The sequence below is a fragment of the Crocodylus siamensis genome, chromosome 6 (genome assembly GCF_052110815.1).
Source record: "Crocodylus siamensis isolate JL-2025a chromosome 6, ASM5211081v1, whole genome shotgun sequence".
Classification (NCBI taxonomy): domain Eukaryota; kingdom Metazoa; phylum Chordata; order Crocodylia; family Crocodylidae; genus Crocodylus; species Crocodylus siamensis.
In genome coordinates, this window is record NC_143400.1 from 13,914,154 (window position 1) to 13,939,167 (window position 25,014).

General features: G+C 46.3%; 1 protein-coding gene across 4 annotated transcripts in view; it reads left to right on the forward strand.

Moving 5' to 3' along the window:
- Positions 1-4,758: 4,758 nt before the first annotated feature.
- PIAS3 (protein inhibitor of activated STAT 3) overlaps positions 4,759-25,014 on the forward strand; it is a 30,195-nt gene continuing 9,939 nt past the window's right edge. For 3 of the 4 annotated variants that reach the window (XM_090052883.1, XM_090052885.1, XM_090052886.1), the window contains exons 1-5: positions 4,759-4,892; positions 10,672-11,137; positions 16,409-16,493; positions 17,782-17,832; positions 20,571-20,661. In XM_090052883.1, coding sequence (XP_089909009.1) covers positions 4,869-4,892; positions 10,672-11,137; positions 16,409-16,493; positions 17,782-17,832; positions 20,571-20,661 — 717 coding nt within the window. In that variant the 5' untranslated portion in view covers positions 4,759-4,868. Of the gene's footprint in view, positions 4,893-5,591; positions 5,648-10,671; positions 11,138-16,408; positions 16,494-17,781; positions 17,833-20,570; positions 20,662-25,014 lie in introns of all 4 variants that reach the window. The other variant, XM_090052884.1, reaches the window with a different exon arrangement.

Consider the following 25,014-nt stretch of genomic DNA (forward strand, 5'->3'; position numbering starts at 1 on the left):
CGTTGTCATCAGCCTGGGATGGGTGGTGTGGGACACCTTCCCTGATCACTGCCGAGAGCGGAGAAGCGGCCCCCTATGCCCCGTCCTGGGGAGTCCTATGATATGCATGGTGGCCTATAGCAATGAAACAATCACATTAAGAGCCTGGCATCACCCCAGCATAAAACAGAATTGCACCAGTTTGGATGTCCGGGGGGCAGAGACTGTCTCTGCGTCTCAGATCTGTACAGCACCTAGCATCAGGGGTTCCTGGTACTGCCACAGGATGGATCACAGTGATTCAGCTCGAAGTACGGTTTACTGGGTGAGCTTATCCTGGTTCAGTGTTTGGATGTGTTGGTGCCGGGGGTTAGCCTCTCCAGGTTCAGCTCATCCTGCTGCTGCCAGTTTTTTGCTTCGTGCCCCGATGCAAGGGCTGCCAGCCAGCTTGGAGCCCGGCCCCGGATCACAGGCAGGTTCCTGCCTGGCTCCCTCCTGGTGCCAAGCGTCTGGATGGCAATGGCAGGATGGGCATCGCCAGCGAGGTGCTTCCTGTCTCCCCAAAGCCGGGAGTGGGAGGACAAGGCAGCCTGTGCTGGTGGGGCTGGATCTCCCACCTGCATCCCCAGCCCGTCTGCTGCTCCTGGGCCCCATGGCAAGCTTAATGAGGATGCTGGCAGCAGGCAGTTTGCCCCATCGCCCCACAATGCACCGCACAAGCAGCTGTTTCCATAGAGAAAAGGAGGAGTGTGCAGGCTTTTGTTGTCTGCTCAGTTAGGGAGCCAAGAGAAATTGCAGCGCTCTGGGTTTTACCTTCCCAACCATGCATGGATGGAAGCGGATGCATGCCCTACTACACTGGCATAACATGTATGGGGGTAGTTTTATAGCAGATTTTTCCCAGGGTAGCTTTACTTCAGCTTCCAGGTCCTTACACTGGTACCCCCGCCCATTGCTTCTACTGGTGTAATCATGCCTTGTGTTCAAGCCCAGGAGAGCAGGGGAAGTGACTTGCCAAAGGTCCCTTAGGAAGTCGGTAGCACAGCTAAGGTCAGGTGCTATGATCCGTGGTCTCATCCAGTGCTAAGCCTGCTGATTTATTCCCATTCAGAACCGGCAGTGGGAAAGAGCTCGTGGCTGAACACTGTTAAGCTGAGAAGTGGGGAAATTATTCCTAACATCTCCTAAGGGGCCTGTGGACAATCTGGAGTAAAGGCATTTAAAACTAAAGACAGTCCAGGCCTGTTCTGAAATAATCATTATCATCCTTATGCCCTTGCTCGCACCTGCAGAACTAAAGTGCGCAGCCGTTATATGCAGCTGCCAACTCCAGGATCCCAAACTCTTTGCAATTAGTCTTAAAACCACAGGATTTTTTAACAAAGATTCATGTTCGGTGCTTCTTATTTGCCTGCTGTTTTAGATTTCTTCGGGCATCATGTTTCCATCTGTTGGCCAGTGACAGTAGCAAGCTGAGTTTCTGTTAGAGGTGCAAACACCAAATAATTCAAGCCGCCAACAATGAGGTGTGAGCTCCATTCCCTAGAGAGGTAAACTGAGGCATGGCAAGACTGGGGTGAGCAGAGGATGTGGGGGCTTCTTAACCCAAACTATGAAGACATAGACTCTTGAGTGAAGGGTGTGTTCTGATGGGCTGGAGGTGGAAGGAAACCAGCTTTCGGGAGAGGAAGAGGATGGCTGCAAACTTCGTCCCAAACGGCACCTTGCAAACCCAGGCAGATTCACATCAACTCAGGAGAGAGGTCTCCAGTTGCAAGATTGACCTTTCCTGCTTTTGTGTGGTAAGCGCCAGTGCTGAGGGCAAGCACTGTTTCCGGGAACCAGCATGGACTGGGCAGTGGACTGGAAGCACTGGGCACACCTGCCTCTGTATCGGACGTGTGTATCACAACCCCTTCAGAGCCTCAGTTTCCCCTTCCACTCCAGGGCTCTTCATATTGTAATCTTCTTGGGAGAGAGGCTGTCTCGTTGTACGTACAGCACCTTGCAAAGCGGGACCTCATCTTTGTGGGTCAGGTAGGTTGCGCTGTACTTCAACCAATGAGCACAACACCGTGGTTTTCCAGCTAACATCACTGCCGAAATAATATAGCTAAGATTAGAAAGGCTATTTGTACTAATGCATACTAGCAGCATGTATTGGTAACCACAGATAGCATCTCCCTGCAATGAGCATAGCCCTTATTTGTATAAATGAACTCTAACAAGAAAAATGAGAATGAACAAGGTCCCCAGCGGCTACCCTTGCTAATACCCTCTGTGTCCCACCCTTCCTCCCCCTTCTTCTTCCCTTTCTACCTTCTTTTCTTTCTCTTTCAGGGTCCTGGCATTTGAAAGGCTGGGCACTTGCTAACTATGCTTGAGTGTGCTAGCAGCAGCTATCAACCAGCAGTTAGGAGGCAGAAGCCAGTAGCTTTGCTAATCCAGATGCCTCGATAGTCTTTGAGGCCTAGAGCATTAACTCTTGGCTGCTGGCAGCTACTTGGCCTGTTAATACTCGAGTGCCATTAACTAGTATTAACATTATGTACAAGTGCCCTAGTGTTCCTGGTTAATAGGAATCAATACCTGAGGCTGAAAGTAATTAATACTCTAGGTGTCTACTCAGGACTGGCATGGTAGCAGCTGCTATCTAGGAATAATGGCAACTCTCAAGTCATTTAGTGCTACAAGATCCCGTGCTGTCTGCCACCAGTGACTCTGCAATGCTTTTCACTGGACGGAGAGCACGTGGCAGCCTCCAGACAGCACTTCTACCATGTGTTCGGCTGCAAGATGGATCCCAGATGGCCTGGAACTGTAGCCAGCACAGTATTTGCTGTACCTTATGGCTGCATTTTAATGCCAGATGCCATTTGGGACAAGTAACCTGTTGGCTTCAACATCCCTGTGATCCTCCTCACGGGGGAATTACGCTGTGTGTCTAATAGACCAGCTTGGGCCGATCTTGATCAAACGGGGACCTGCTGGCTGTCCCTGTGGTCACTGATTTCAGTGCTTTTATTGTTTCCCTCCCCAGAGAATGGTTAGAAATGTCTGGACCACATTTGTACGGAGGTGCGGTCTGCATAGACGCTGCTTTTCCTTTGACGCCATGGTTTTTGTTTCTCTTAGAGATGCTGGCGGTGACCCCAATCAGAGCAATGCACTGTGTGTCTGATGGGTTGGGGGCTTCACCAAACTCTCCGCTGAGCATCTGTACTCTGCTGCTCCCGGGAACCCCCATCTTACCCAGAGCTCAGAGCAACGGCCACTGGCTTCAGGTGTCCGCACCTCCGGGGAGCCAGTGGCCCAGATCCAAGCATGGTATTGTTAGAAATGGAATATTGTTAGAAATGGAATATTGTTAGAAATGCACAGCTTGCATCTTGCACCTGATAAGAAAGAAACACTGCCAAGGACTTTTTTCCTTGCCCAGCCTTGCCACAGCTTTTCTTATACTAAATCGCAGACTCTCCCCCAGCTCCTCCCTAGCCTTTCTCATGCAGATTACAGAAGCTGGAATTCAGCTGACTGTGTCCTTGAAGGGGGGGGGGCGGTGTTTAAACTCTTGGTGACCTATAGTAGTCTCTGAGCATGCTTAATTAGCTGATGCATATTTACCTCTCTGCCCTGCATACTTAAGTAGTTAATTATAATATACATGCGAAGTATGTAGTGATGTAACCACATGTATGCTTGTATGAAACGGAAGTGAGCTGTAAGAGTTCCTGTTTCTGCACACGTGCCCAGGAAGAAAAAGATAAATACAGCCTGCAAAATTCCTTGGTGGGTTCAGAGTAAACTGAGTTTTTGACTCTGCTCTGACCCTATTTGCAAATACACCTTTTGTGCCATCTAATGAGTGTGTGTCTGTGATTTTGGTGGCCTCCAGAGAAACGAACCGCTTTAAGCATCAGTATGGCCTGCCATGCTCATCCCCGTCGCTCCTGGGGCTGGGGAGGATGCGGCACGCACGCCAGAGGGCTCCTCAGATAGCCCAGAAACCACTTTGCTGTTTCCTTTTTACACTTGCACATTTTAAATTCCTTCTGGCTTGTTTTGCCCATGGGCGAAACCAGGTGATATAGCAACGACTGGAAGGGATGGGGACAGCGAGGGTCCTTAGAGCTAATTGGGGCTAATCACTGGGCACTTGTCCCTGGTAAGAAGTCACGGGTGGGGGTGCTGGTACCTGATGCTCCAGTCAGGGTAGGGCTGGGGGTGGCAGCAGCGAGACCGGGGGTACTTCTGGTTCATGCTAAAGTTTGATCTAATGGCAGCTCATGTTTGGGTTGGGGGGTCTCTCATACCCCTGCTAATACTCAGAGTTGGAGGTATCTAACACCCTTCTAATGCTGAGGGTCTCTAACCACCTGCTAGTACCCAGGGCTGGGGGTCTCTAATACCCCTGCTAATACCCAGGGCTGGGTCTCTAATACTCTTGTTCACACTCAGGGCTGGTGTGTCTAATACTTTTGTTCACTCAGGGCTGGGGCCTGTAATACCCCTGCTAATAGGGCTGGGAGGGAGGTCTTTAATACTCGTTAATACCCAGGGCGAGGGAGGTCTCTAACCCCCACGCTAATACGCAGGGCTAGGAGTATCTAATACTCAGGGCTGTGACGGGGAGCGGTATCTAATACTCTTCACCCTCCGGGCGGGGCTATCCACTGCCCGGGGCTGGCGGTGCTGTGTGCGGCAGGACGCGCGGTGCGGAGTTTGGCGCCGCTCCCTGGGCCCAGGTCCCAGGCCCCAGGCCCCGCCCCCCGCTCCTGCTCCTGCCCCGCCCCTCCCCTCCCCTCCCCACCCCCCAGCTCTGCGGCTGCCGCCGGGCGCGGAGTTTTGCCCGGTCCCTGGCGCGCGCCGCTCGGCGACGATGTCTCAAGATGGCGGAGGCGGCCGAGCTGAAGGTAGCATCCCCCCCGCCGCCCCACACACCCACGCACACACACGGGGGGAGTCATGGTGGGATGGGGGGGGCCATGACGGGGAGGGGGGCTGTGGAGAGCTGTGATGGGGGGGTCATGAGGGGGAGGGGAAGGGTGGGGGGTCTTGGTGGGGGAGGGGCCGGCATTGAGGAGAGCCGTGATGGGGGTGGAAGTGGGGGGATGGGGGGGTCTGGGGCCGCTGTGGGTGGGGGGGAGCCCTGCGTGCCGTCCCCGGGGGCAGTCGATGCGGCGGGGTGCACACAGGCAGGTGCTGGGGGGCCGCAGCGGTCCTTGGGGTGCAGGGGAGGGGAGGAACACGCAGCGGTATGAGGCTCCTTGACGGCAGCTGAGCCAGGAGACCCCAGGTCTTGGGTCGCGGGTGGAGGCAGGGCGACAGGCAGGGTGCCCCGTCCGGCTGGGGGATCTGGTCTGGCTGAGAGCTGGGTGGGGGGAGGTGGGAGAGCTGGGGTTGCAGCAGTGTGAGGATGATCCAGGGGGCAGCAAGGGGCAGCCCTGCTGGTGGGGGTGAGCTGTGGGCCCCCCCGTGGGGAGAGGGGACGTGGCTCCCCACCCGGGCAGGGCAGGGACCAGACAGGGTGCGGCATACAGTTTGGTCGCCCTGCATGACGCTCAGCTGCAGCGTCTCCCTCCACTCCTTCTTTTTCTCTTTCTTGTTTATAGGAGTCAGAGTGTAACCACCTTTGCCCACCAGACTGTGGAATATGAAATTGCCCCTGGTAACTAATTCCAGAGCTGATTTGGGTCCGTGCTGGCGGTTGATATTGTTTCCCACAGAGTAGCATGTAGCCAGCTCCAGTCGCCTACCCCAAGGCTGGTGACACACGGACACTTAGGACCAGAGCAGGGATCTCATTCTCTACAGCTTGTGCTCCTCTGAAGTCTTCCCAGCATTGACCCATCCCCTTTTGATAGTCATTGAGGGGTTTGATTTCCCTTCCCCCCTCCCGAGAAAACTCTTAATGACTTCAGTGTGACCCTGTCTGGTTAATGTCAAAATATTCACGATCAACCTGAACCCAGGACTTAGGGCTGCAAAATTCCAGCTGTCTCTAGGATTCCTGCTGTAAAGGACCTGGGAGACTTCCCCCCTGTCCCAGAGGCTAGGTGGTTATCTAAAGGCCCCACCTACATCCACAAACTCAGATGCATAGCATGTGCTGATTAGGGGCCCTGATTCTGCCCAAATGTCTGGGCATGTGAGTGATACTGCTGGACTCAACAGGGCTGTTCGGGTGCATGCATTGAGCACATGCATAAATCTGCAGATCGGGCTTGTAGCTAGCAAATAAGAAGATATACTGCAAAACAGCATATGCAGAGGGGGAGGTGGGTGGAACATGCCTGGCATCTCATGCCGTACTCCCCCTGCACATAAATCACTGAAAAATAGATGTAGCTTAGCACTAGGTTGTGCATTCTCCAAGGTTTGGAGAGTCCTGAATGGTCTCCCAGGTGTTGGACCATCTTTTGGAGCCTGAATTCTTCTGAATTGCCTTGTCCACTTCCTCTGCCCCCTTCTGGTTTCCTAGCCAGGGGTTAGCTTCAGATTTTCACCATCTGGCTCTCATTGTAAAAGAAAGAGGAGCCAACTGGAAGTGAAATAATTTCTTTCTATAAAGTCTGGAGTGGGGTTGGACACCTTCCTTTATTTAAATGACCAAGAATGACTCCACTGGAAAGAGAAATGCTGGGAGCTTGTAACCTTCCATCATGCTACAGTCGTGCATCCAGGCTGTTCAGCCCAGATTCAAAGGGTGTGCGGATCGTTCACTAGACATGCCTCAGGTGTCTTCCGGGAGCTCTCGATTGGGATCTCTCGTGGCCGTGAGAGTCTTTCTGCTGCTGTGCTACAATTGTGTGACCAGTAACTGGAGAAGCTTTAGGTGTAGATAAGAGCCCACAGTGTCACAGTGGTGGTGACACAGTCACTTTGTGTCATATGAGTACAGGTGGATTGTAAAACGTAAATGTCAGTCTTCTGTTGGTGAGCCACAGGATGCCGGTTTCTCTGGACATTCACGGGTGAGGGTTGTGTTTGGACTCCACAATTGGGCCAGTCCTTGGGGGTGCTTGCCACTGTCAGCAGAGGTGATTTTAAGGTGGGTTCACCTTTAATAGCATCCTTTTGTTTTTCTATTAAAAGTGACACTGTCAAAGTTCTCAGCCTCCTGCTTAAATCTGACCTGTTATGTATTGCAATGCAGTTTTCCTGTTTCTGAAAAAGCTTTTCTTCTCTCACACAGAACGAACATCATGGTTAAAAATAATTCTTCTCTCGAGTAACCAGCGAACAAAAGGGATAGTTTAAATACCTTCCAGGGTACCGTGTAGATTTCTTTTCTCTTGACACCTTAATCCATGGTCCTGTCTGTTCTTCATCAAAGATCACACGGCACTTTTTGCGCTGACAGAGGGTTTGTCTTGATATTCCTGCCAGCTATTTTCCCTCCTTTCTCCCACTGGGAAGCGCAACAGCTGGCATGTTGCTCCCTAGAGGGAGATGCATTATTGGTGGTGGATAAAACAGTCCTGTTATGGCTTGTAAATAGCTTTGGGATCTCCTGGCATTTAAAATACTGTACAGGAGAGGCATCAAATGGTATAATAGACATAGGAGACTGGCTGTGAAGGTGTGTGCTTTGTTCGCTTTGCACACGAGCTCTTGTCAGTCCGTGTGCTACTGAAGAAGATAAGGAGCCTGTTCTATGTGCCTGAAAACCAAAATAAATGAGCTTGGTCCAATTGTTTAGACATTTTCTTTTAAATGGGATGTGGAGAGAAGAAATAAGTGCAAAATGAAGAAGCTTGTCATGGCTTCTCATTCAATGATGCTTGAAGGTCATTTATCCAGTGCTAGTCTGAGAGTCGCAGCAAAGGGCTGGTAGTCAGCTCTGGGAGAGGTGTGTAGTCAGTGGTCAGAGCAGGTGACCAGGAGGCAGAGGTTTTAGGCTCTTTTCCTAGTGTTGCTGTAAACCGTACATGATGCTGACCCCATTTGCCTGGGGATGGTGCAAACCATCCCCAGGCACTTAGTGCCAGTCAATACTCAGAACAAGTAAGCATTCACATCAATAAACCAGCATACACATCAGAACTGGGATTTTCAAAGGGACTAGAGGTCATGCATGCTTTGTTTTTGGTTGGGATCAGCTTTAAGACTCCTTAAGGGAGCCAGCTTTTCGGAGTCAAACATTTTCTTCTGCAAATTAGGCACCTTTCAAGATCTTGCAAGTCAGACACTGAGAAATTAAGTCAATCTAGAAATGACTTGTAGAATATAGGGGCCGGCAAGTGTTTGCATCATCAGCTGTTTCCAGATGGATGTCCTCTGCTCAATTTGACTTGTAAATCACCTCAAGCTCAATATTCTTGCTTTCTACACCGACGTGGGTTGTTTTTTTTTAATGTTTCCTTTATTGGGACCAGTGCAGGCTTTTCGGCCTTTGGTAGAACAACAGAATCTTACTAACCCTTTTTTCTCTGCCCCCTAGCGTTTCACTGCAATCAGGTGATAAAGGGCAGTTCTCTGTGAAATTGAAACAAACCTGGCAGATTTCAGCCTGGCAGAAAATTGTAGCTAATTGGAGAACACTTCTCCTGTTGTTCAAGCCTTTGTGTTTTTGGGCATCTGGAGGACCTTTTTTTTCCAGAGGCCTGGCAGCGTTGAAATGCTGCACGCTCTTTCCGTTTTTACAAGAGACTGTGGTACTCATTCAGTTCTGGCTTAACCCTCTCAGCATTGCCTAGCCTTTGAGATGAAGTTGCTAGTGTCTTAAGAGCAGACGCACCTTTTAGTTTAATTGTTGATGTGTCTGCTAATGGATACCTCGACGCAAAGACCTTTATAGGCATCTGCTTTGGGACAGAGATCAACTCCTAGCCTTTTTTTTTGGTCCATTGCTGCTTGGGAAATGAAAGTCTGTCTATCATCCCTTTTTACAACAGTGTGTATGTGTTAATAAAAAACATCATAAATCTAATTGAGTTTGATTCTTCATTGATCCTGGTTTCTGATTTTTTGCTTGAATAAGCAGAGGGATTGTTTTATGTAAAGACACCATTCTCCAGAGAATCAGTTGCCATCCCATATGTGCTTTCAGGTAAATAATTAATGAGTAAATGTTAGTGTCATGTTAGATATTGGAAGAATGAGGCTCTTGTGGCAAAGTCATTGGACTGTGTGAGATTTGGGTTTGGTGTCCTTGCTCCCCCTTTGCAACCTGGGGGAGATCTCTTGTACCTCTGTCATCTTGTGAAATGGGGATAATATATCCTTTTTCCTACTCTTCAGGCATCTTCAGTTGATAATTATTAGGGTCAGGGATCATGTATCCGTACAGCTCTCCTCTTCCCCACCCCTGCACAAAGAGTTTCTGATTTCAGGTGCAATACCAGGGGTAAAAATACACTAGGGAATGTATGGTTTGGTACACCTGTGAGCTTTGTTGCATTGTGGGTACAGCAGAAGAGAAGACAATGCACAAACAGAGGCCATAAAATGAGTTCTAGTGCATTTCTTTTTTAAGTGGAAGCAGAAATTACCATGTAAAGAAAATAATACTTGGCAGTAGTATAGTACCTATGATAGTTCTCAGACTACTTTCCAAAGGCAGATGAAGGCCACTGTCCATTTTACAGGTGAAGGTACGTTAGCAGAGCTAAGGCTAGTACCCTCTTGCATTAGGTGGGCACCATGTGCTGTGAAACAGCATCCTGTAGAAACAGTGTGACAAATGACTCCTTTCCATGGCCAAGCACCTTGATGCAGCTGTACAAAGAAATACAGGAAGGAGGATGGTCCAGGCTCTGAGTGCTTGTTGGACTGGATGTCACTGTTAGGATCAGTGATCTGATTAAAAAACTGCCCCTTTTTTTCCCTCTATTTTTGTTCATTCTTATTTTCATGGGGCCAGCAAATATTTTCCATTGAAGGCCTATCCTGTAAGATCCAGTGGAAGCTTGCTCATTTATTCAAATGCCTGAGTGACACAGCAAGCATGGATTTTTAAAATGAGAATGGGGCCACAACAACCATTGGTACCTGCTTCTGAACATTCAATTTTATTTAAGGAGATACCTCCAATATTACAGTGGCATAATACTCCTTCGTAGTGCAGAGTGTCTCACTGCTTGCTCAATGGGATTAATCTTCTGGCTTTCTTTGGTGGCATTATTAATTGCAAGTGATGTAGAGAAGTAAGAATTAGCAAGTGTCTGTTGGATAGTTTTCAAAAGGCAGTCAGTTTAGTTACCCTAATTCAATTTTTACTACTACCCTTCTAAAGGTGTCTTAAAGTGGGAATAATTTACACTCTAAGCCTCCTTCATATTGCCAAAGTAGCATAATAGAGTCTTAGTGTGACTAAGAACCCAGTCCATAACTGGCATTGTCAGTATTTGGGGGGGGGGGGGGCCAAGTCATTTTGATACACACAGGGATGGTTATAAATTCAAAATAACATACATGGGCCTGCAAAAGTGACACCAACATGAAACAGGAGATGAAGCATGACTTATTTCAGTACAAGGTCCAACTTATGCAAAAAAGAACAAAAGCACAGGAAATATTTACAGTTTGTTTGTACACAAGTTGCCAGTCATGTAGGAAAGGGAGACTTCCAACTTGACAGTGTCTCTTTTAAAGCCTCTACCCCTTCCCTGTTTTAGGGAGCTCATCACTTGTTTATGGACCATCTGTTGGCAATTAGCAATTGTAATGTTTTCTCTTGTTTCCTTGCAGCACATGGTTATGAGCTTTAGGGTATCAGAACTGCAGGTTCTCTTGGGCTTTGCTGGCAGGAACAAGAGTGGAAGGAAGCACGAGCTGCTTGCGAAGGCGTTACAGCTGCTGAAGTCTGGCTGCAGCCCAGCTGTTCAAATGAAAATCAAAGAGCTGTACCGGCGAAGGTTCCCCAGGAAGATCTTAACCCCGTCAGACTTATCCATGCTCCATATGCAGACGGGGCAGCTGCCCTCCGCCACCGCACTGACTCAGGGCACCGTGTGCCACCTGCCCTACGATAATGGATCGGCGGCTACTGCAGTGCCAGCAGCAATGCTGCCTCCAGTGCCTATGCTGGGACCTAAACACGAGACAGACGTTCAGCACTTATCTCCACCCATCCACCCAGTCCATCCAGATGTCAAAATGAAGAGACTGCCCTTCTACGATGTGTATGATGAGCTGATTAAACCCACCACGCTAGGTATGTTCACAAACCAGCTTTGCTTCTCTTTTCTAGAGGGTACCTGTTGCCACTTAAGAGTATTGATGGCCTTTGAAACTACCCATTTGGTCACAGAGAGGGCAGTTATAGGTTGGTGTGCTAATTGCTTTGCTTGGGGTGGACAACAGCTGGGAGAAAAGGATGAGAAGATACTCTCCATAGCCTATTCAGCCCTTTGTTGAGACAGGTGAGGATGTATTTTGTCATAGGGATGCCTGTGGCCCAGAATACTATGCATGTTTTCTGGGGCTATCTTTGCACCTGTTTGCACCATGGTGGTATAACAGGGCCCTGGCTACTGATTGGCATTAGGTACTACCACAGGTGAAATAAGACTGAGAGCCACCCACTCATTTCAAATAGGCCACCCAGCAGTTGTCAAAGGTGAGAGCATTTAAGTGCTGTCAGCTCTGGCATATTGAAACTACAGTAATGCCATAGTGAAAACTTCAAATTTCCTTTTCTTTTCAACTCTTAGCCAACCTGTCTGACTTCTGTGAAGCAGATAATTATCATGTAATGGCCTCTTTTGCCGTCATCGCCTAAGAGAGTCTGTTCAGAACTGTGTTATAGGTATCACCTAAATCAGACTCTGGGAGGATTCCTTGACTTCATATGTCCTGTGATCCCAGGTGAATGAATACGTGGCTCTGAGTGCCAGAGCTAGCAGGTGTGACAGTGGTTCCAGTTTTTAATATCAATTACTTTCAAACGTAACAAACCAGAATGAAAGCTGGTTGTGAACCAGTTCCCCCATCATCTTCAAGCCCAGTCCCACAAGCAGGATTACAAGTTTTCTGGCTTGTTTTCGACTTCATCCAGCTCAGCATAAGGGTAAACTCAGTAGCTGTTAACAGGTGTCATCTGAAAATCAACAAGTAAATGAAATTGGACAAATTCTTATTTATTATGGCTGTGCTGAGAGGATGCATCTGAATTCAGGGCCCGGTTGCATTAAGACAGCACGCAAGCCAGAAGCAGCAGTCCCTGCCTAGAAGGGTTTGCTGCGTGACTAGATAAGAGGCAGGGGAGGCACCAAGCTTATAAGCAAGAGCAGAAACAGGAGAGGAGAGGAGAGCTCCCTTGAGGCCATGTGCAGCTTGGAGGTCCATTTCATGCACGCTCTTTCCATTTACCACCAGCATGTTGCCTGCAAGGCTTTGATAGGCGCTGCTTATCTAGTGTGGACAGATCAATTGTGTAACTCACTGAGCCTCAGTGACTATCTCAAATTGGTGTGGAGGGAAGATAAGACTGAAACATGAGAAATAAGTGAGAACAGTGTTCCTTCCCCCTCCCCAGTATTGTCTTGCAGGGCAGGGAGGAAGCTGATAGCTCCGTGGCTGTAATTTCAGGTTGTGGTGGACCTTGCTTAGGTGTATGGGAGACAAACAGGTGTTCAGGGCTTGTCACAGCTTTTCCTTCTTGCCTCTGTTCCTGACCCCTGCTGCTAAATAGCTGGGTGACCTCAGTCATGTCAGAAAGGCTTAAATTTCCCCTCTCTGTGGTTTACTCTCCCATTTATTCAATGAAGGGGGACATTTTTTCCTGAAATCCAGGGTGGCTGTGTCTTTAGGGATATTTCTGGAGGGGCTTTGCAGTACTTGGAGAAGAGCTCCTATGGGGGCTGAGTTTAATGATCACCAAAGCCTGTGAAAAGATTGTTGACTTTTCTGGGCCCCCAAAACTCATGGGTCTTGCCTCCTTTCTGGAAGCTGTCGCTCCTATGGAGTTTGTTGCCAGTGAACATTGTCTTGATGGCCCTCCAACCAAACCATCCTGGCTTTTGCCCTTTGAAAACTTTTTTGGTTGGAAAGCAAGCAGTGCTTGCTTTCCATGTGAATACGGCAGTGTCTGGTGTGGAGGAGATGGGTGTGCCTAAGTTGGCACAACAAAGCCTTATCAAGTTGATATTTTTTTAAGAATATGCTTTTTTGTCTTTGGCTCTGCTAAATCCCTCGGGCAACCTGTGGTTGAGGATTTTTCCTTAAAAGGGATGCTCATGTCTCAGAATAACTCTCTTCTTTTTTTTCTTCCCATGCTAAACAATCCCCTCTGACTTCCTTACTCAAATATTGGTGCCTGAACTCAAAACAAGCTCTTGTGTGCTATTGCAAGGGGTCATGTGCTTTGTTGCTTGTGCAGGTTGAACTTGTGTCCCTCTGTTTTCCCCTATTAGCTCTTTGCGTGCCACCTTCCCAATCTCTGTCTCTGTGAGCTGCAGTCCCTCATTCCTGCTCCTTTTCATGCTACTTTTCCTTAGATGTGACTGCTCCCAAGAGTGAGAATAACCAGTGGGGAGTGTGAGGAAATGGTGGGTGCTGGGGAGAAGGGAAAAAGGCAGGAAATGACACTGGAACTGAAAAGACCCTCCTTGGGTCCTTGAGGTTGGGCCCCCTGCTCTTACCAAGAAGCCTGGTGATACTGTCCTAGAAAGCTATCAGCCTTTCTTCCCTAAGGTCTGACCCTGTAGCAAGACAGGTGCAGAGATCTGGGTGATGAGACCAGGAGAGAGAGGACTCCTGGTCCATCTTCTCCTTTTACTTGCTGGCTGGGGTTGCCTGCGTAGGTGCTAGTTGCAGCTTGTGATAGCAAATCTTGGCTGGTTACATCCAGTCCAGCAGATCCTGGAAAGCTGTTTCTCCCTTAGCAACTGCTGAGCCCTTCTGATTTAGATGGTGGCTATGAGCTAAGTGCTTGTATGGGATATAGAAGGTCTAGGAGGTGGGGTAAATTTATTATGGACGTTGAGCTGAAGTCTTTGATTAGCATTTTAATGTGTAGCAGTTTTGCCATTGACTCCAGCTGGAGCAGAATCAGGGCCTTGATCTTATTTCCTGGCTGAGTTGTGGAATGTGAAGACAGGAAGCAGTGAGCTGAGGTTGGGAGCCTCTCCTGCAGCTCTCTCTTTGCTGTCAGGCCCGAGAGGCTGTGGCAGCAGGTCAGCAGCAGAAGAAAGTTCCTGCACTTTGGGCCTTGCATTCCTTACATTTTTTAACTTCAGAAGCTGGGAGAAGCAAGCCCCCCACCCCACTGTGGAATCTGCTGCAGAACAGAGCGGGGTTGAATGTGCACAGAAGGGGGCAGGTGGCAGACAAAGTCAGCTTCCTTTTTTGTGCGCATGTAGTAGTGACTCCCAAATGTGGGCCTAAAGCTCTCTCCACTTTCTATGATATCGAGTGGCCCGGTGCAGCTGCCTCCTAGTCAGAATAAATGAACTATCAAACCCTGACATGTCAGCTTCCAACCATGATCCTACGCTCCATGATAGTAAATAGGCCCTAGCTTTGTTTTAGCCTGATCCAGGATGTGCATCCCTGGAGGACTCCAGTGGTAGCTTGTGGCTGCTGGAGATCTTTGGTGATGGGCAAGGGACTTCGAAGAAGGAAGAAAGAAAACCCCAGAGAGTTCATTTGGGTCACCCACAAAATCAGCTCTCTGATAGGCTTACATTAGGAGAGATCCAGTGATTGGGCTCAGAGGTGGGTATCTCCCACTACAGTCAGTTAATTAAATTGAGAGGAGGTCCACAGTAAGATTGGCTCTATGAATCACATGGACATTTGAGGGCAGTCTTGTTGCTCTAGTACTGGTGCTGTTCCAGCCTGGAGAGCAATGGCAGGAGCCTGATTGTTGATAAAGCTCTGCTATTAACCACACAGTCATTTAATTGTGCTCAGATGGGTCCAGACAACAAGGTGGTTCAGACTTCCAGCTTTCATCCTGGCTGTATAGACTAGCACGCTAAGCATTGCTGTCTCTGGCAGGGGTATGCTGATACAGGTCCAGCATTGAGAAAAGATCCTAAAAGGCCTATGAAATTTCAGTGGGACATAGGGTGAATTTTGCCCTTTTGGACATTCCCACTTGAAAGACACCTGCTTGGGTTTTAGCCAGGGGGATTTGATGGTACATTAGGTGAAAAATTGTCTCCTGATACAACTTAGCAGCTCCAAGCCAGAAATTCTCTGATTTCTTTAAGATTTGCATTGCTCGGTCACACTTAACTTCACCTGGCAGTCACACCTCCTGGCAGGAAGAAATGATGTCCTTGCTGAGCAGGGGCATAATATATTTCAGTCCCCATCTCAACCCCTAGATGCAGCTCTTGGTGCCAAAAAATCTTTGAAGTTGGTGGAGACTATACACTGTTTTTCTGTTGGTGGCTGACTAATTTTCCAGGTTTGTGTTTCAAAGGTTGTTAGCTGAGTTGTCTTCTCACCCCTCTATAAAGTAAGGAAGTTCACGTGTGGGAAACTGAGGCACGATGTGGCAAGTGACTTATTCAGGACTGCAGAGGGATAAGAACATGGGGAGTCTGGTTCTACTTGGGACATTGCACTGCATCTTCCTGTCAGTGGCTAACTGCTGCTGGAAGTATTTGATTCACATTTATGGGCTGTGAGGGTTTTGTTAAAATCAAGTTTGCCAAGAGCCTCAAGTCTGTCCTTACACATGGGAAGGTGAATGCTGAGGCCTGTTGGTAATGTGGAGAGCTGGGCTAATTTCTGCTCATAGTCAAGTCAAAAAAGAAGTGAGAGATTGGCCCAAGCAGAGGTGGCCTAGCAGTTTAGTATGGTGTGGACACGCCAGTGTCTGTGGCCAGTGGCACCCAAGGGCTGCCTTTTGTTCCCCAGCCTGATTGACCTTCTGCTTATTTATTGAGGTCAACTGGGGGGCATCTCAACCACTCTGGAAAGACAGTTATGCCCTCAACCAGCTGGGGACCTCTGAGATTCCCTTTGCTGCTTTTTGGACCACAGATTCATATCAGCCTGACAACTTGTGCCTCCATGAAATGCCATGAAACTTGGTCTTTGTTGCTTAGTCAGGTTAGTGGGGCCTAAGCTGGAGAGTGAGAAAGAGGGCTTGCTGGTTCCTATTGCCAGTTCTGCCACTGCCCCACTGTGGGATTCTCTGTGCCTCCGTAACAAGTAAGATCAGCTAGCTTGTGAGAGGGAAGGGAGGTGGGGCGGGCGGTCACATTCTTTAGAGCTCATCTGAGCAGAAGGCAGCACTAGGAAAGAGCAGCCTGCAAGCTGTGCTGGCACAAAGCGGCTGACGAAGTCCATGGGGAGTTTCAACAAAGGCTTGCCATATGTTCATGGTGTGCTCTGCTCTGTCTTTTTTTTTATTTGGTATCGGGGCAGTTTGAGAGCTGAAGTGTGTGGGGACAGGGTCAGTTTTACAGGTGATGACTGCAGCATTTGCTTCCTGCTGATTTTTGTCTTACCAAATTCCCTCCCCCAGCGTCTACAAACAGCCAACGGTTTGAAGAGGCTCACTTCACCTTTGCACTAACACCGCAGCAAGTGCAGCAGATCCTCACCTCTAGGTAAGCCCCTTCCATTTGTCTGAAGGGGCTTTTCTGTAGGTTTTTATATTCAACTACTATCACTGCTTCCAGAACAGAGGGGAGGTCAAATTTGGGGGTAGATGAGTGGCAGACAAGAAACTTAGGTGAGTGGGAAGGGGAGGAAGAGCTGAAATTGGTATACACGATTACTTTTGCTGCCCTGTTGCAGTGGAGAATATAATCCTGGGCCAGGTCCTTGGCAGCTGTCAGTGGCATAAATCCCTCGTTGTCACTGTTCTTGGGCCAGTTACAGCAACTGAGGCTTTGACTCCGAGTCTGTAAAGAGGGATTTATTGTGTGCACATGCAAAATCATACAGTAGTTTGGATAAAACTTTACAATAGCCTCCAAAATCTTCAGATCATTGGCATTGACAGTACTGTCAAGGACTTGTTTCTTTTATTGTATACAGCAGTTGTGCACTCATTTATTTACATCCTGTATACTCTGTTTGCATTCTCCCACTCAGTGGTACAGGCAGTCCTTGGACTTACGACACAATGGGTTCCTGAAAACCGTGTGTTAAGTCAAAACCATGCAACTTGGAACCAATTTTCTCATAAGAAACAATGTTATAAATGGGGGATTCGTTCCTGAACCAAGGCCCAATACCCTGTTTTCACCAAAAATACCCCAGAATTTTGTACTTGATCAATTATAGATGAGTAATATAGTTACATTAATGTATTTATATTGTAAGTAGCAATCATATTGATTTAGAAAGACTTCTTTGAGGTGACTGTGCTGGACTTTTTGAAAGGCTCTTAGTTGGACTTTTTGAAGGGTTCTTGGCTGGAGTATTCTCAGAAGTCTGGGCTGCAAGTTTTTCTCAAGTTTTGTTTGCTTTCTTAAAGAACATGTCCAAGGAAGTTTGGACAGATGTTCTCCAGGGAGATGGGTGACACAGTGAACTTGTTTGCTGGTGTGGCATCGCATTGGATGAAGCGTTGTAAAGTTGAAACTGATGTCATAAAGTTGAAACGGTGTCAGTTTATAAACGCTGTAAGTGCAAAATGTTGTAACTTGAAATGTAGTAAGTCAAGGACTGCCTGTATTTTATTTTATGTCCCTGTCTGGGGATTTTGACTCCTTTTGAGAACAGATACATCCAAAAGCAGAAGGTAGCTTTTACAGTGTGACTGCACTTGTTTGATTAATACTACTAGCTTAATTATTATATGTTAGTGAATGAGGTGTTTATAGTGGTGAAACTGTAATTTTCCCATTCAGCAGTGGCAGCAATTTAAGAGATCTTTTTCTCTTGCAGAGATATGTTACCAGGTGCCAAATGTGATTACACTGTACAGGTACAGCTAAGGTAAGAAGCATAACATTGGTATGTCTCTTGGATCTTAGAAATGAATGGCTGGAAACCTTTTTTATTTTTGTTTATTTATTTATTTATTTTTTTGAGCTGATCTTTTGGCTCCAACATATTATTTTTGAATTGTCGTAGCGTTGAGTGATCAGGAATTGCATGTCGGAGAGTTCACAGAAGTCTGGAGCTTTGGGCTTTTAGGTCAGAGTAGTTGTTTGGGTTGATATGTGACCATCAGACCTCTTTCAGGACTGAATTGAAACCAGGATCATCAGAAGCACCCATGAGGCTGGTCTCCTGTCTAACAGAAGCTGTAATGATTTCTGTAGCAATGGAAATCATGAGTTTTCTTCCAGATCATTGATAAAAATGTTAAATAGCATCAGATCAGGTACCCTGCTAGAAATGCACCTGCTTGGTCACAATTCCTGATTTGTGGTTCTTCTAAAGCCTATACTTAGCTTGTTTTAAATCATTTAAAAGTGTGCCATGCTCTGTTTCTTAATCAAAATGTTGTGCAGTACAAAGTCAGTACAGCAGCAGCATGACATTTACCACCTGACTTGCGATCACAAAAGAAAATGCTAAATCTTGTCAAGCTATCTTCCATAAGTCCATGTTGATTGGCGTTGTGTTGCTTTTCCTTGGTTTGTTAATTCAGTCCCACCTCAGCCTCTCTATTATCCTGTCTGGGATCAGCATCAGGCCAATAAGCAATTAATCATGTAAGTCATTCCATTTATCCAGTTTAGGTATTGGCACAACATTGCTTTCTTTTAGTTGTTCTGGTCTTACTGGAAATCAACATCAACTCTCCATAGAGCCAGGTGGAAGCATGTTTGAATCTGCTGATTTTAAAATAGATAGTTAAGCAGCATCCATGTTTTAACATCCTCCTTAGTTACCATGGGGATGGAAAGTATTTAATCATCATAAGACTGTCATCTGCTTTTTCCCCTCATATACAAAACAGAAATGCTAATTGAGTGCTTCTGCATTATGACTGACAGCTATATCACTTCTGACTAGTAATGGACCAATCCATACACTTTTTATGGTGTTTTTTAATTAAACTCCCTGGTGAAGTTTGTAATAATGCTGGCCAGAGATTTCTCCTTGTGTGCTTTTGCTTCCTTTGTCAATCTTCTACCATCCTTAGCTTCTGATTTGTATTCTTCTTTTATATAGCATTCTAGTTTTATTTTCACCCCAGGTCAGGTTTTTAAACCATATAGGCTTCTTAATTCTGGCTTTTGGGGTATCTAACAAAAAGTGATTAAGTCCTTCCCAATCATCATTCATATTTTTATGTAATATCAGCCTCTTGACTTAGTTGGCTCCAGATTATTTTCAGTGTTGCAAAGCTAGTCTGTTTAAAACCCCCAAGTATATACTGTTTGATCTTTATTCTGTCAGCCCACAATGACTGTGGTCTGTCCAAGATCGGGTAGTTTTCCACACCCCAGCCTCTGAATTATTTTCAGGAGTTGCACTATACTCCATCAGTGCTGTCTTCTTTGCTGTTAAGTTTTCTTACTTACGACTGCAGGGAGAACACTGCCCCTCACTGGCAAGCTAGCGTAGGCATCAGAAACGAGGGTTGGATCACAGCCATCTCTCTGGCTCCAACTTCCGCTGATGTGCTTTGGCACAAATGCTGTCCCCAGGAGAGAAAGAGAAGATTAACCCCATATTTTGTGTTTCATTTTGTTTGGCAGGCAGAGGCAAGTCAGGAAACAATAGGCTCAGATTTATTTTTCTAGAACATCAGTGGCATGGATTGGAGCAAGAGTGACATGCTGGGGCTTGATCTCGCAGCTAACACAAAGCAGACTAAGGTCATCGTGTGACTCAGAAACGTAGGACAGGACTCTGGTTTCAATATGGGGAGTCAGCTCTTTGGGAGTGCACCTTAAATTGAAACAGAACAGCATGTGCAATCAGCTGATTAAAGGGGATTAAAGTTTGAAGGAGATCCCATTCTGGTTTGTGGCACTGACATCTTTATGCCTGGGGAAGGCAACTATCAGGTATTAAGCGATGGCATATGAGCTTTGGTAGAAGCTAAGTAATAATTACTCTCTCATTGCAGGTTGTACACTTGGCTAAACATTGCTCTATTTTAATTCTTTGTAAATTTATACTGAATGATTGAGATTGCTGTAGCTCCTTTCATCCTGAAGTACTGTGTAGTTTATAGGTGAAGCACCACTCAAGTTCATCTGTTTCTGGAACTGAAGGCAGGCAACCAGATGGCACAAAGCATTGCCTCATCATAATACGTAGTTCTGTGAACACTTTAATTAGGAGACTAGCGTAAATGGCAGCCCTCGCTCTTACCAAAGTAGCAGGCAGGGATCCCTACACAGCAGACTCCTCAGAACTTGGTTTATCAGCCTTGCAACATCCCTTGGCATGAGGCTACAAAGTTTGAACTTGTGATTCTGGCAATCGAAGGTATTTCAGACCAATTGCTGAATAACCCATTCCTGTAGAGCGCACCGTGTACATGAGTAATTGGTTTTTATCTGATACGATCTCTGGGAGTTGCATTTGGTATCAATGAAATAGCTCTCAGGAGGTGCAGAATGTACTTGTAGATGTACTCATCACACACGTGCATGTTTTCCAACCATTGATCTGTTTTCTTGGAAAATGTTCTGTGTCTCTTAGTAAAAAGTTCTGGCTAACATTTTTGTGCACTTCTCATTTGACGGTTTCTCCCTCCTGCTTCATAGGTTTTGCTTGTGTGAAACCAGCTGTCCCCAAGAAGATTATTTCCCTCCTAATTTATTTGTCAAGGTCAATGGAAAACTCTGCCCCTTACCTGTGAGTAAAACTCATTTCTTGTTTACATGTGATGGCCCATGTTTAGTAGCTCCAGTTCAGCTGGGCTGATTACCTCTAAAAGTCACCCTGAGGTGCGAATGGTGTCATACAATACAATACTGATCTCTCTTTGTCTGTTTGTGATGCAGTTAGGAAGGAATGACTGATCCAGTGGTTTTGCCTGCTGAATTCTGAGCTACTTGGTTTGAACTTCAGGTCTGAAAACAGAAGTATCAAAATAGCATGAGGGAAATTTCTCCTCTCTCTTCTGGTCTAAAAAAAGAATGAACAGAAACCCTGGACTACATGTTAGATTTCTGGCCAAATTGAAAAGCTTGAAGGGAAATCCCTGTACCAAGATTTTCAAAAGTGTCTGCTTGAGTTTGGGCATCTCCTTGTTCATTGTTAAATGCAACCAAGTTGGCTGATTTAGGATTGAAAAATTTTGCATCCCTACTGACAGCAAAGAAATCTGTGCATTCTTGCACTTCTAGGGTGGTTTTTGCAATGTGCTCAGTTAGCTCTTAGCAATCTTGCTTCCTTGAAATAAATGGTAAAATTGGGTGAAATCAGGTGGAAACAGAGTTAAGCCAAAGCTGAGTGCTTTTGAATGTCTTGCCCTTAGTACTCTGTGGTGTTTTAACACATCTTGTGAAATTCTTTCAGTCAGCGGGGTTCCTTTAATTTGCATCTTTTTACAAGAAGCTGAAGGATAAATACAGAAACTGAATTCCGGGCTTGGAGGAATAATTTCCCTTGCTTTCTCATATGGCACCACATCTAGACTCCAGACAGGGGTGGAGTTGAGTGTGCTGGACCTGCATAACTATGTAGAAAAAGATGGTACTTATCCCACAATGCTCATACTCTAACTAGAACAGTGATCCTTAACCAGGGAGCTGCAGCACCGTAGGATGCCTTGAGATACTTTCAGGGGTGCCACGCAGTGTTAGTGCTATTAAGTGTGCAAACGTGATTCACAAGATAAATTCAGAGATTTCAAAGAGGTATCTCTACGGTCAGAAACATTTCTGCCCTATCACGTTCTGTGCAACAGAAAAATTGCTCTAGTGCAGGGGTGGGCAATTATTTCAGGCGAAGGGCTGCTTACAGAGTTTTGGCAAGCCATCAAGGGCCACATGACAGACAACCTGGGGCAGATAAATATTAATTTTCTAAGTTTTTTAGACCCCGTGGGCTGGATAGAATGACCTGGCATTTTGCCCACCCCTGCTCTAGCGGTTTTTCTGTAGTCAAAAAACAAGTGAAAATTAAGAGCTGGCTTTTTTTGGGGTGGGGTGGGCACACAAGTCAAGTGAGAGGTGCCTCAAGTCCAAAAACCGGTGAGAGCTGCTGACTTAGACAATAGAGGGGAAAACAGTCTACAAGAAATTAAAATGACTTGTCCTGGACCCTTCTGTCCAATGGAACCCAGGGCCCTGACTCTCCTAGCTTAATGCCATGTCAACTGGAGAAGAATGGCACTTACTAGCGTACGTGCAACTGGCACAATTCGCAGTCAGACCTGTCGAACAGCCTCTGACTATGTCACTCCCTGGATATTTTTAGTGATTTGAGGTTTTGCTTCAAATATTCTGACTTTTGGCAAGGAGGATTAACAGCCTGCTGAAGGGGATGGCTGGCTTCTGCCTTTGATGCATAGCTCTACACGAGGCTATGGATCCATGGAGGCATGATAGGTGGCTAAAGAGAAACCCTACTTGGCAGTCTTATGGAGAGAGGTTTTTTTTTTTGCTTTCTTCTGGCTGCGTTGTCTCCTCTTGCCGTCTGGGCTCGCCAGACCTACCCAATAGAAACCTGTTGCACTCTTCTATTATTTAAACCAGCTGAAAGGTGCTTCAAAAATCGCAACCTAAAACTAAGCTGCAGTCTTAGTCTGATTTAGCCAATGCCTTTGGAAGGAACTGGGGCTTTATCTCTAAGAATTACGAACAAGGTTTTCTTGTGGGGAGTTACTAGTTTAGACTGCTAATCAGGTTTGAAACTGGACCAAGTAAAACAAAAGTTGGGCGACTGTAGAATGGATGTCACTGGTTGGGTCTCAGCAGATGAATGTCACTGGTTGTGCTTTTTCTATTGAACTGTATGTGATTTAATTTTTTATTGCTGTAATTTTGGCCTCACTTTGGCTCAGGCTGCAGTATTGGTAAACTTAATTACTTGTAGAAATTATCCTGCTTGGGAGTTTTAAACACACCTTGACACTATTGATTATAAGTTGACCCCATAAATTTAACTCCCCCCCAACTTTTTTCCTCAAATCTGAGTCTGTAGCTTCTGATAAAGTCCTTGAATTGCTAATGCCCTTACAGAACCCAACAAGATAATCAAGTAACCAAGGAAAAGATGCACTAAAGACATCAAAATAAAACTTGCACTGGAAAAAAAATCTGATCTGGGATTTTTAGTATGTGTACAGAAATACAGCTAGCACCAAAGTCACGAGTGCCAGGTGCACGGTTACAGTTTGATCCTGTGCAGTACTTGAGCATGATTTTTTGTTGGTTCTTTAGGAGGGAGGGGGAAAAGTCTACTTATAATCAGAATGATACAGGATATACATTGTAGATGGAGCAGTTTTTTGGGGGTTTTTTAAGGAAAATTTTTCGTGTTCCAGGTCAGATTAACGAGATCAGGTCCAAATCTGTTTGAATCATCCAAGAACCATATGTGGCCCTGCTACCACAAGCATCCTCCACCCCAGCCTGGGGCTTCAGATACTTCTAGATCCCTTGGCGAGCATCCTACTGCATCCTACATGCAGGCACAGAGACTTGGGGTTTGGATGCCCCCGAGTTTTGCTTGCCCTTACCTCACACTTTCCACTCTTAGGAGATTCATCCAAGTGCCTTGAGAATCCCACCCCCTCCTGTTGTTGTCCAACAAACCTTTGAAATTCTGCAGGTGGAAAATACAGCACATCCTTTCCTTTGCCTTGTGAAGTTTTCTTTAGCTACTACCCAGATGCAGGCCACTCTTTCCTTTCTCTTGCATTACTTTCTCAAGAAGAGCACTGACACCCCACCAAAATGTTTTGAGGTCAGGCTGGAGCTGAAGCATCAAGAGCTGAGTGGCTGCAAGAGCATATCTCCTGGGAGGAGAGAGCAGATCTATAGGGGGGGAATATTCAGGCTACCCCACCACCTGGACCCAGCAGCTTCCTCTTTGGGGCACCAGTCTCTCCTGCTGCTGGCTAGTCATGCAGCTTGAGTGGCAGTTGTAATTAGACTCTTCTTGCTGATGTGCATTGGGGTACTCTGAGGGTGTGCACTGTTCCTACCTTTGACCTTAAAAAAACCCAAAAACAAACCCATCTAGGAAGTTGCCTGCATAAAGTTCTGTTAGAAGAATGCTTCTCTGCTTGTAATGTGGATCATTTGGCAGGTAGGAGTGGTCTCATTTAGGGACAACCTTCATTAAGACCCTTGTGCGGATACCTTAGACTTGTCTTCAGTTACAGATTGTTGTGAAATTTCTCTCCAGAATCCTCATTCCTTGCCCAAAATGGCCACACATTGGGGAAGAACTATATTTTGGGTGGTGGTAGTATAAATCTGGCTGTTCCTAACCTCCTGAGGCCTTGACTTTGTAACCCAAATAACATTCCTTTAATAGCTTTCTCTGCATAGCATAGAAGAAAAGAGGGTCTCTGTTCTGCATAGCTTAGAAGCTGAATAGGAGGGAGACTTTGGAATAAGCAATCAGGGCTCATGGTAGAGGTGATATCTTTTATTAGACCAACAAGATTTTTGCAAACAAAATTCTTTAATTGCAATTAAGATTTTTTTTTGCAAAAAACTTGTTGATTTAATAAAAGGTATCACCTCTACCACAAGCCCTGATTGCTTTTTCCTCTAGACCAATACGGCTACAACCTAGATACGAGACTTTGGAATAGGCATTTTAAGGTCTGGCTGCTGTCACGTGTCCTACATGGTCATGTAATTCTTGGGGGTAAATGTATTTTTGCTAATTTGCACTGGGTTATGATGCATCTTTCCAGTCCCAGGAGGTCATTCAAACAATGCTGGAGGTTCTACTTCTGCCTTTATGGAACTGCCATGCCTTACGTTGGCCTGAGTAAAAAAAAGGAGTCATGGAAAGAATAGGCTTTAAAAAAAAAAAAAAAGGCTCTGTAAGGCTTCAAACAGTTAACAAATGGATGTTGTGAGAAGTAGCCCATGCCACTTCCTGGGGTTGGGATGGGCAGGAAAACATTGCTCCAGTTTTTTGGAGGATCATGCATAACTGAGTCCTGATCACCATCGTTCCTTCTGCTTTTCAGTTCTTATCAGCATGGGGATGGCACGTTAGGTCTGAATCACACCTTCC